Consider the following 10,385-nt stretch of genomic DNA (forward strand, 5'->3'; position numbering starts at 1 on the left):
AAAATATATATTTTAAAACGAAATAAATAAAAAAAATTGGGAGTAGTCGAGCCACCTCCTTAGCCATTTGGGTAATTTTTTTTTTTTTAATTAAAAAAAAGTTTTTTTTTTTTAAACGAAAATAAAGAAAAAAAAATTTGGGGTGGTCCAAAGGGGGCCACCCCCAAATGGTCAAGGGGGTGGCTAGGCCCTTGGTGCCCAAAGGGGTTGGCTCGGCCACCCCCAACCACCATTGGGGGTGGTTTCGGCCACCTCCACACTCACTGGGGGTGGTTTCGGCCGCCCCCGTGGGCACCAAGGCCACCTCCAAATGGCTCCCGAATTTTTTTTTTTTTTTGTTTTTTTAAATACTTTTTTTTTTCATTTTAAAAAAAAAAAATTAAGTAGGTGTCACGTGTTAACATTTGATTGGTCTACATAGATTTTCGTTAAGTCAACTAATGGTCAACTGACAGAAAAATTAATTAGGCCTATTATTAAAACCACATGGACCTGCTATGATAAAAATCAAATCCTAAAGAAAAAAAAAAAAAAAAAAAACAATTAAACCCCAAGGGTTATTTAGTATTTAACTAAAAAAAAATCCAAAAATGGTTAGATTCTAGTGTCACATCAACTCAATAGATGAAAATAAGATGAGTGTAGTAAATTGCAATTCTCAGGCTAAAGTAGTTGAGTAATGTTAAATACTTTATTCATCTCGTGCAGATAATGTGACAATACTCATTTAAGATAAAGGTATAAGTTTCAATTTGGGTTGGATCGGCGCGTCAATCAACTGATGTTTTTGGAATTGATTTGTTATATTATATACTTGCTCAGAAAAGTAAGGAAACTGTTATCCAAATATAACATAGAGAGATGTCATTATTGGAAACCGATCATGATCTCCATTTTACCAAGAAAAATCATTTTGTGATTAATTAACATTTTATGACATCAGTTATCGTATCATCCAAAATTTTTAAATAATATATAAACCATTAAATTAAAAAAAAAAAAAATGACATAGAGAGTTCCTTGTTGGACGTCATGCATAATGTAATTATAAATGTTATCGGAATAATTATAAAATCCGGATTTAATAGAAAGAAACAAATCAAATAGATGTCATTGTGAGGCGCAGCTTTCCTACCGAGTTTTGCATCTTATCTATAAAGGTTTTCCCATGTCTTCCTTCTTTCTTCTGTGAGATTTAGAGTTGAGAGAGAGAGAGAGAGAGAGAGAGAGAGAGATCGATGGATTTCTTGTGCTTTGTAATTGCCATTTGCCTCACCTGGATCTTAATCCAAGCTGTTTTCTCTATGATTCCAAGTAGGAAGTGGAAGGCAAATCACAAAAAGCTTCCACCTGGTCCAAAACCTTTTCCGGTCATCGGAAACCTCTTGGAACTCGGTGATCAACCCCACAGGTCCCTAACCAGGCTTGCCAAGACTCATGGTACCATAATCAGCCTAAAACTTGGAGGAGTAACAACAATAGTCATCTCTTCAGCAGACATGGCCAAACAAGTCCTCCAAACACATGACCAAAACTTGTCGAACCGAACCATCCCGGACGCACTCCGAGCCCACGAGCACGACGTGTTCGGCTTGCCGTGGATCACCGTTTCAAGCAAGTGGAGAAACCTTCGTAAAATATGCAACGGTCAACTATTCTCCAACTCAGCCCTTGACGCCAACCAAGATATCCGGCGGAAGAAAGTGCAAGAGCTCCTCGCCGAGACTCGTCAGAGCTGCCTAGCCGGTGAGGCTGTGGAAGTTGGGAGAGCCGCTTTCAAGACTACGCTTAATATGTTATCAAACACCATTCTTTCGGTTGATTTGGCGGACCCGAATTCTGACGCGGCTAGAAAGTTCAAGGAGATCGTGTGGAATATCATGGAAGAGGCAGGGAAACCCAACATAGCAGATTATTTTCCTTTGCTTCAGAAGTTGGACCCTCAAGGGATAAGGCGGCGCATGACAGTTAACTTCGGGAAGATGATGGACCTCTTTTCCCGCATGATTAACGAACGTTTGCAGTTGAGAAAAGTGTCTGGTTTTGTCACGAACAGTGACATGTTAGATACCCTTCTCAACATCAGCGAAGAAAACATTGAACAGATGGACAAGACGACGATGGAACATTTCTTCTTGGTTAGTATTATTACTCTCTATTCATATTGAATATATTTCATACAAAATGGGGGAAAGGAACTCATACAATTTATTAGTCTCTACAAAATTATAAATATTTTTTAAACACATAAGAAATACATATTTTTTTTAGTATAAATTGTTAAAAAGACACTTCTCACTTGTTAAGAAATACATAACTTTATTTTAGATACGGAATTGTTGAAAAGCAAATTGTAAATTAACTATATATGATTATGATGAAAGGAGACCATCAAACAAATGATCAGATAAATTAGTTGAGCCCATAAAGTCCCTGAATGGGAGGGCATAATGGCTTAGTAGGAAGGGTGTCGCAAGTGGTTGTACCAGTTGAGCCCATAGGCAGGTCCAAATAATTGCACCGAAGTCTCATAAATTTGGGCGACTTGGCTTTCTCTCAAAACAGCCACTTGGGCAACAGTGTCTTCTTTTTGTTGTTGTGTGATGTTTTGTTTTTTTTTTTTTTTTTTTTTTTTGTTTGTAACAAGACATTTAATAACAAACCAAGGGGCCAAAGGCCTTACAACAGGAGAAAGAAAGAGAGGGGAGTGGATTCTTTCCACTACATAAGGGGAATGATGGAGGGGGAAAAAAAAGTGGGAATGCAGCCCGAGACCACTCTTGCCACGGCCCAATAAGCCACATGGTGGGCGCAGAAGTTAGGACTTCTGTGAATTTTCTTTGCCTCTCAAATGGGGGAGGCTGTAAGGAGCAACAAGGAGTTGGCAATCACTGATTGTATATGCCAGTCTAAAGTGATGGAAGGGTTTTGCAAAGCATCTATAATCACCGAGGAGTCACCTTCAAGAGAGAAACTTGTGAGCTTCAAAGAGGCTGCTAATGAGGCAGCAAGCTGAGCTGCAAGAGCTTCACCATAGATGGGATCACATGGAGGATTTATTTGGGAAATAGCCTTAACAATGTGACCCTTTGAATCTCGGCAAACAGCAGCCTGCACTGAAAATTGTTCCCTTATAGCAGTGTCAAAATTGATCTTGTGTGATCCTGCTGGGGGAGGAGACCAGAAAACTTTTACAAAAGGGGAAGAAGACTTCCAAGCTGCTCGGCTAGGAATTTGTCCTATCTTCTGTCCGCTATTCTAGAGTCAAATTTGGTTCAATTTCAACTTTAAATTCTTATAGGTTTATTTTTTCATTATTTTTGTAGTCAGTCTATGCGGCTGCCACCAAATTGAGGCAGCTAAGCGTAGTCCAACACGGGGCTGCTTTTAAAAAAAAAAAAAAAATTAAAAGTGAAAAAAAAAACAAAAATGAATTTTTAATGCTTCAAAATTCGTTTTTAGATTCAAAACAAAAATTTAGGGGTAGAAGGTTAACCTTTTATAAATGATATCACCTTAAAGGGATTTAGTCATTCTAAATTTGATGCTAATGCCTCAAATTTAGTGCTAATGCCTCAAATTTGGTTATCCATAATCTCTATTGTAACCTCTTTCCTCTTCGGTTAAAAAAAAAAAAAAAAAATGGCAGACACTTGGCTGACTCAATTTGGCAGCTGAAAATCTCTACTCTCAATATTTAGACAGTAATTCCTATGCTCAAGTATAGGAATTACCCATCTTATGGCTTTTCTTCTTTTAATGCAAGTTTTACTAGAAATAGAGGCAATTTTTAACATCATATTTTGACAAAAAAATAAAAAGTAAATAACTTCTGGTTGTTATTACTTAGGATCTATTTGCTGCTGGCACTGATACAACATCAGCCACATTGGAATGGGCAATGGCAGAGCTACTTCGAAACCCAGATGCACTATCAAAAGCCAAAACAGAGTTGCAACAAGTAATTGGTGAAGGTCACCCGGTTGAGGAATCGGATATTACTCGTTTACCTTACTTACAAGCAGTAGTGAAAGAAACATTCCGGTTGCATCCGGCAATTCCTTTGTTACTCCCTAGGAAAGCTGAAGAAGATGTAGAAATCAATGGTTATATTATCCCAAAGGGTTCACAAGTGTTAGTGAATGCATGGGCTATAGGCCGAGACCCGAGCTTTTGGGAGAATGCAAATTCATTTATACCGGAGAGGTTCTTGGGGTTGGAAATTGATGTTAAAGGCCGAAACTTTGAGATTATACCCTTTGGTAGTGGAAGGAGAATATGTCCTGGTTTGCCATTGGTAATACGAGTGTTGCACTCGATGTTAGGTTCTCTTATCCACACCTTTGATTGGAAGCTTGAAGATGGGGTTAAACGTGAGGACATGAACATGGAAGAAAAGTTTGGCATAACTTTACAGCGTGCACATCCTCTAAGAGCTGTCCCTATTCCAGTCTAAAATAGGCTGAAGAATTTACTTTGTTGTAGCTTAAAAGAAGAAAATATGCATATCTCAAAAAAGAAAAAAAAAAAAAAACATTTTGTATTGGCATATGTTTGGTGTATTGTACTTTAATTTTTTGTTGAATAACAAATAGGGCTTGTGATTTTGATGATGACTTCAAATATAGCCGAGGTTGGAGGTTGTAAAAGAAGGAAGACTTGCTTTTGGCCAGTTTAGTACTACACCCAGAGCTTAATTGGCCAATATTTATTCTACTGTATGTATGTGTATGCATGTGATAGTACTGTGATTTTAAGTCGAGAATGGTTGGGGCATCGTATTTGTTTAATTATGTTATTGTTTAATCATCTCTCACACATGCAGATGGTAATTTGTGGTAATTAATCTCATCAAATAATCATCAAAATCCTAAATCTAATTAATCCAGTCCTCATCAAATTTCTAAATTCAAGTTCCAATACAGCCAATCTGATTATCACACAAAATATATTCTTTTCTTTTCTAAACAAAAAAACACAAAATAAAAGACAAAAATATAAACTTGACAAACAATATTGTCTCTGTCACTGTGAATTGTGAAAAGATGAGTGCACTCCCTGGTTTGTCGCACTGCTGTGCCACCGGCACTCTTCTGATAATCTTCTAAAATGGGCCCATTAGCATGGCACGTGAGTAAGTCGGCAACGAAGACCAAATACAAGTTGCATGGTCTCAAACACCTAATACAACTAGCTGACAGTGAGTCCATAATCCAATAAAATAAATTAATTAATTAAGTCCCACATGATGGACTTCAATCTCACGTCAAACAGTGAAAAAAAAAAAAAACTTTGGTGATGTTTGACAACTCGTTTAAATTTTTGTCCTTGCCCAAATTTTAAATAGGTTCTATATTACTTGACGGTAGAAGTCAACTTTTTTCATGGAGGAAGGGGGAACTGGCTGTGGCCAGGGCCCCCAAAATGATAAGAAAAAAAGGTAAAAAAAATAAAAAAATTTATAGTTAATTTTTATTTATTTTTTTTGCTAATGGCCCCTACCAGCGAAATTTTTTGGCTAGCCCTTGCTCATTTCTAAAGCTGGTTCGATCCTGCAACCTATGATTAACATGAGGTCGATCACTAAATATTCCTAGCCATCTCTATCTCTCTCTATATATAAACACACACACACATATATATATATATATTTAGTGATCGACCTCATGTTAATCATAGGTTGCAGGGATCGAGTCAGCTTTAGAATATATATATATATATATATATATATTATTAGCTCATCCCGGTGAAAATTTTCCTTATGATAGCGAAAATTCTAGTAACTCTAGTTCACTGGACATTAGCTTTGGCTGTAACGATAGCTATTGTAAAACAGTCAATGTTTTTATCAAACAAGAAGAACAATAAGTGTTATTAATCGAGTTAATAAGTAAAGTTGAAAACCCTGAGTTAAAATTCAAATATTTAAAAAAATTAAGAAATCTTTTAATGAAAGAGGAAAACAGTAAAATAAGCAAGCCAACAATAAGTCTTAGTTCACTACTACAAAAATTTAATAAAAGTGAAAAAGAAGTAACAATTCAAGACTTACAATTTGAAGTAAATCATATCAAAACAGAGGTCAGAATGTTAAAAGACAAAAAGAGAACAGACAGTAGCAGGATAAAATGAGAAGCACAAATAACCAGATACTCGGGTAATGAAAAGAACAAATACACTCATGGCTTTGATACCAGAATTTACTAATAACGATATTGAGAAGCAGAAATATGATCAAATTGATGATTGGAGTAAACAAAAATTGTGATAGTATATAGCACAAACGATTTGGATGCAAAATATACTGGAAACTGATTGTTAAAATAACTAAAGAATACTAGAGAATATAGGGATAAACTGAATATTGTATTTTTGTGTGTATTAAATTGTATACAAAGGGGGCCTATTTATAGTCAAATTAGCATTATGGTGATATCAAAATATATTAAGAATATATTCGAAATATATTCTAACATCCTTCCTCAAACTCAAGGTGGTAATGTAGATGCCAACTTGAGTTTGGAAACAAGATCACGAAACCGTCCAGGTGGATGTGCTTTGGTGAACACATCGGCCAACTGATCAAAAGAAGCAATTGGACAGAGACGGAGAGTTCCCTGCAAAAGATGATGGCGCACAAAATGACAGTCGATCTCAATGTGTTTAGTACATTCATGAAATACATCATTATGCGCAATCCGAATTGCACTTCGTTTGTCACAAAAGATAGGAGAACTGGAGGTCTGAGAAACACCCATATCATGTAGGAGCCAACGAAACCAGAGGAGCTCAGAGGTGGTGTCAGCAAGAGCACGATACTCAGCTTTCGTGCTAGAGCAGGCAACAATAGATTGTTTCTTGCTACGTCAAGAGATGAGAGAATCACTAAGTAAGAAACAATAACCCGTGGTGGAACGACGATCAGTGGGATCACCTGCCCAATTAGTATCTGAATATAAACATAAGTCTAATGATGAGTGAGAAGAGAAATGCATACCATGAAACAAAGTACCCTTCAAGTAGCGAAGGATGCGAAGAACAGCCGCATAGTGAACTGAGCGTGGTGCGGTCATAAGCTGACTAACAAGATGAATTGTATAGGCAAGATCTAATCATGTCACAGTAAGATTGATGCGACTTTCAACTAACTATCGATAGAGAGTGGCATCAGAAAGTAACTCATCAGAAAGTGGCACGAAGTTTGACATTGGTCTCGAGAGGACTATCAACAATTTTGCAATCAGTAAGGCCAGCTCGTGAGAGGAGATCTGAAGCATATTTGGCTTGAGAGAGATAGTAACCTTTTGGATCTGAAGAAACTTCCAATCCAAGAAAGTAGCTGAGAAAACCCAATTCCTTGATCTCAAATTGTTGACTCAAAAACTGTTGAAGGTTACGAATACCGACAGTATTATCTCCAGTAATAATCATATTATCAACATATAGTAAGAGTAGAATGAGATCAGCATCAAATCGCCGAATAAAAAGAACAGAGTCATAGGAGCTAGAAACAAACCCAATTTGTGCAATAGTGGAATTGAATTTGGCAAGCCAAGCCCGTGGAGTTTGTTTCGGACCATACAATGGCCAGCGAAGTCAGCAAACCTTGTGGGGTGGATGATCGTACTCAGAAGGAGGCTGCGTATAAACTTCTTCACAAGATCGCCATTGAGAAATGCGTTTTTCACATCCATTTGAAAAAGATCCCAACAACGCACAGAAGCCACAGCAAGGAGGGATCGGACAGAAGTAAAGCGAGCCACTGGTGCAAAAGTCTCCTCATAATCAAGACCATACCCTGATTGAACCCCTTTGCCATAAGACGTGCCTTGTATCACTCAACAAACCCATCAGATTTTGTCTTAATCTTGTATACTCACTTGCACCCTACAATAGTTTTGCTTGGAGGTAAATCAACTAAGTCCCAGGTATGGGTTTTAGAAAGGGCATTAAGTTCTTCAGACATATCATTCTGCCAAAGAGGGTTAATATGAGTCTCACGGAAGGAATGGGGTTCAGTAAAGTAGCAAGAGCAAAATAACAGTGATAATCATGAAGATGGGAAGGAAGAGCTGTTACTTGAGTGGAATGACGAGGGACAGAGGGAGCTGGCTCAAGAGTAGATGGATCAACAGACGGGGCAGAGTCATTGGGGTTGACCGTCGGAATGTCATCTGGAGAGCTTGTCATCCCTGCATCAAGATCAGTAACGTCGGGGAGCAAATCAAACGAAACATTGGTGAAGACAGGTGAAGAGCTGGAGGGACTAGGAGGAAAATACTCTATATCACTAAAGAAGCTATGCTCCCAAAAAGTGAAGTGCCGCGAGATGCGGAGCCGTTTGGAAATAAGATTATAACAACGATATCCTTTGTGTTCAATGCCATACCCAAGAAAAGAACATAGGCAAGAATGAGGTTCTAATTTTGTGCGTTCATGGGGTGGAAGAAGCACGAAACAGACATAACCAAAGATGCGGAGGGATTGGTAATCAGGAGGAGAACCATACAGAAGTTCATAGGGAGACCTATTTAAGGTAGTGGGAGGCGGGACCCTATTAATGGTGTAAATAGCGGTAAGAACGACTTCTCCCCAAAAGTGTTTAGGGATAGAAGCAGAAAGGAGCAAAGCCCTAACAGTGTCTAAAATGTGCCTATGTTTACGTTCAACATGACCATTTTACTGAGAAGTATTTGGGCATGAACGATGAGGAAGAGTGCCATTTTGTTTGAGGGTAGTAAGGAATGTAGATTCATGATATTCCATGGCATTATCAGAACGAAAAAATTTTGTGTTTTGGAAAAATTGGGTTTGAACCATCTGTTGAAATTCAGAATAAATTTTTGGAAGTTTAGACCGATTTTGTAAAAGGTAAAGCCATGTGTATCGAGAATAATCATCCATAAAAATAACAAAATAGCGGGATCTCCCCATGGTGGGAATAGGCGCAGGGCCCCATACATCAGAATGCACCAAATTAAAAGGAGCAGAAGAAATAGATGCACTATTATTAAAAGGTAAAGCACTTTGTTTTCCAAGTTGACACGCAACACAATCAAGGGACTCAGACTCAACAGACCTTAACTGACCACTTGTAGCTAAAGAACGAATATGAGAAGTAGATGCATGTCCTAAACGAGAGTACTATAAACTGAGGGTGGTAGATGGAGACCGAGTGGGAGTGGCAGCAGACACAGCATAAGGAAGATGGAGTGATGAAAGCTCGAACAGACGTCCAATCTTACAGGCGGTCCCAATTAACTGTCCCGTCTGTGGATCCTATACATCACAATCTTGGTTTGAAAAGTGTAGTTCTAAGCCAAGTTCACAAGGTTGACCAACAGATAAAATATTTAACGAGAGATTAGGCACTAAGTATGTATCAGACATAGATAGTTGATGAGTAGAAACAGACCCAATGTGATTAACATCAAGATGGGAACCATTAGCAGTATAAATGGTGGTAGGTCTAGGTAGCACAGATTTTACAGAAAATATGGAAGAATTTGGTGTCATGTTATTACAGCAAACATAATCAAAATACCAAAGGGATTACCTAGTGTGGTGGATATGGCAGTATTAAGATTGGACTTTGATAAAACCTGATGAATAAGAGCTTCAATTTCTGCAGGAGAAAGAGTATTGGGTTGGGGTGCAATATCGGTGTAAGACATATCTGATGTATCAATATGAGTATCCGCAACAGCCTTATGACTAGGAGTTCGGTGATTCCCACGAGAAAGCCTTATTTTGCATTCATAGCTATGGCCATAATTCTGACAATAATGGCACTGGATATTCCGATTGGATGAGGAAGACCCGACATGAATAGAATTAGGGGCACGCGTATTGCATGATGCAGTGGCCATGACCATCTCAGAGGTGTGCAACTTCATAGTGGAGAATTGGGTCTCTTCTGAAACGAGTTCACTAAGAGCACTTTTCAAGGATGGCAGCGGTGAGCGGTGAAAAAGAAAAGCCCGAGTATGCTCAAATTCATCTCGAATTGCCACAACTCAGCCAAGCGCATGCTATCGCGAAAAGTGATGTAATCAGAGGCATCTTTCTTATCCCTCCACTCTGGCTCACATAATGACAATTGATTCCAAAGATGAGTCATTTGTGAATAAAAATTAATAATACTCTGACCTAGTTCATGGTGCATGCGATGAAGCTTGGTCTCAATCTGAAACCGCTGAGCAAGATTGGTAGTGTTGTAGCGTTGAGCTAACATGTACCAAACATCTTTGGCATTGTCAAGATTGCCAAAGGTCATACTGAGGGAGACAACACAAGTGTTGGAAAACCAAGAGATAATCCTGTAATGGATGGTTCTCCATGTTCGGAGGCGGGTAAAGAAAGCCGCAACGGGTTCCTCTTTTCCA

General features: G+C 38.4%; 1 protein-coding gene across 1 annotated transcript; it reads left to right on the forward strand.

The window, feature by feature from the left end:
• The first annotated feature begins 1,222 nt into the window (after positions 1-1,222).
• On the forward strand, positions 1,223-4,669 carry LOC132175914 (geraniol 8-hydroxylase-like). The gene is made up of 2 exons (XM_059588005.1): positions 1,223-2,138; positions 3,851-4,669. Exons 1-2 carry the CDS (start codon positions 1,239-1,241, stop codon positions 4,454-4,456), a joined length of 1,506 nt encoding a protein of 501 aa, XP_059443988.1. The 5' UTR covers positions 1,223-1,238; the 3' UTR covers positions 4,457-4,669.
• Positions 4,670-10,385: the final 5,716 nt, after the last annotated feature.

The sequence above is a fragment of the Corylus avellana genome, chromosome ca3, assembly GCF_901000735.1.
Source record: "Corylus avellana chromosome ca3, CavTom2PMs-1.0".
NCBI lineage: Eukaryota > Viridiplantae > Streptophyta > Magnoliopsida > Fagales > Betulaceae > Corylus > Corylus avellana.

Coding starts and splice junctions, on each gene's coding strand:
- LOC132175914 (XM_059588005.1), top strand. CDS start 1,239: ATGGATTTCTTGTGCTTTGTAATTGCCATTTGCCTCACCTGGATCTTA. Junction 2,139..3,850: donor CGATGGAACATTTCTTCTTG/GTTAGTATTATT, acceptor GTTATTACTTAG/GATCTATTTGCTGCTGGCAC.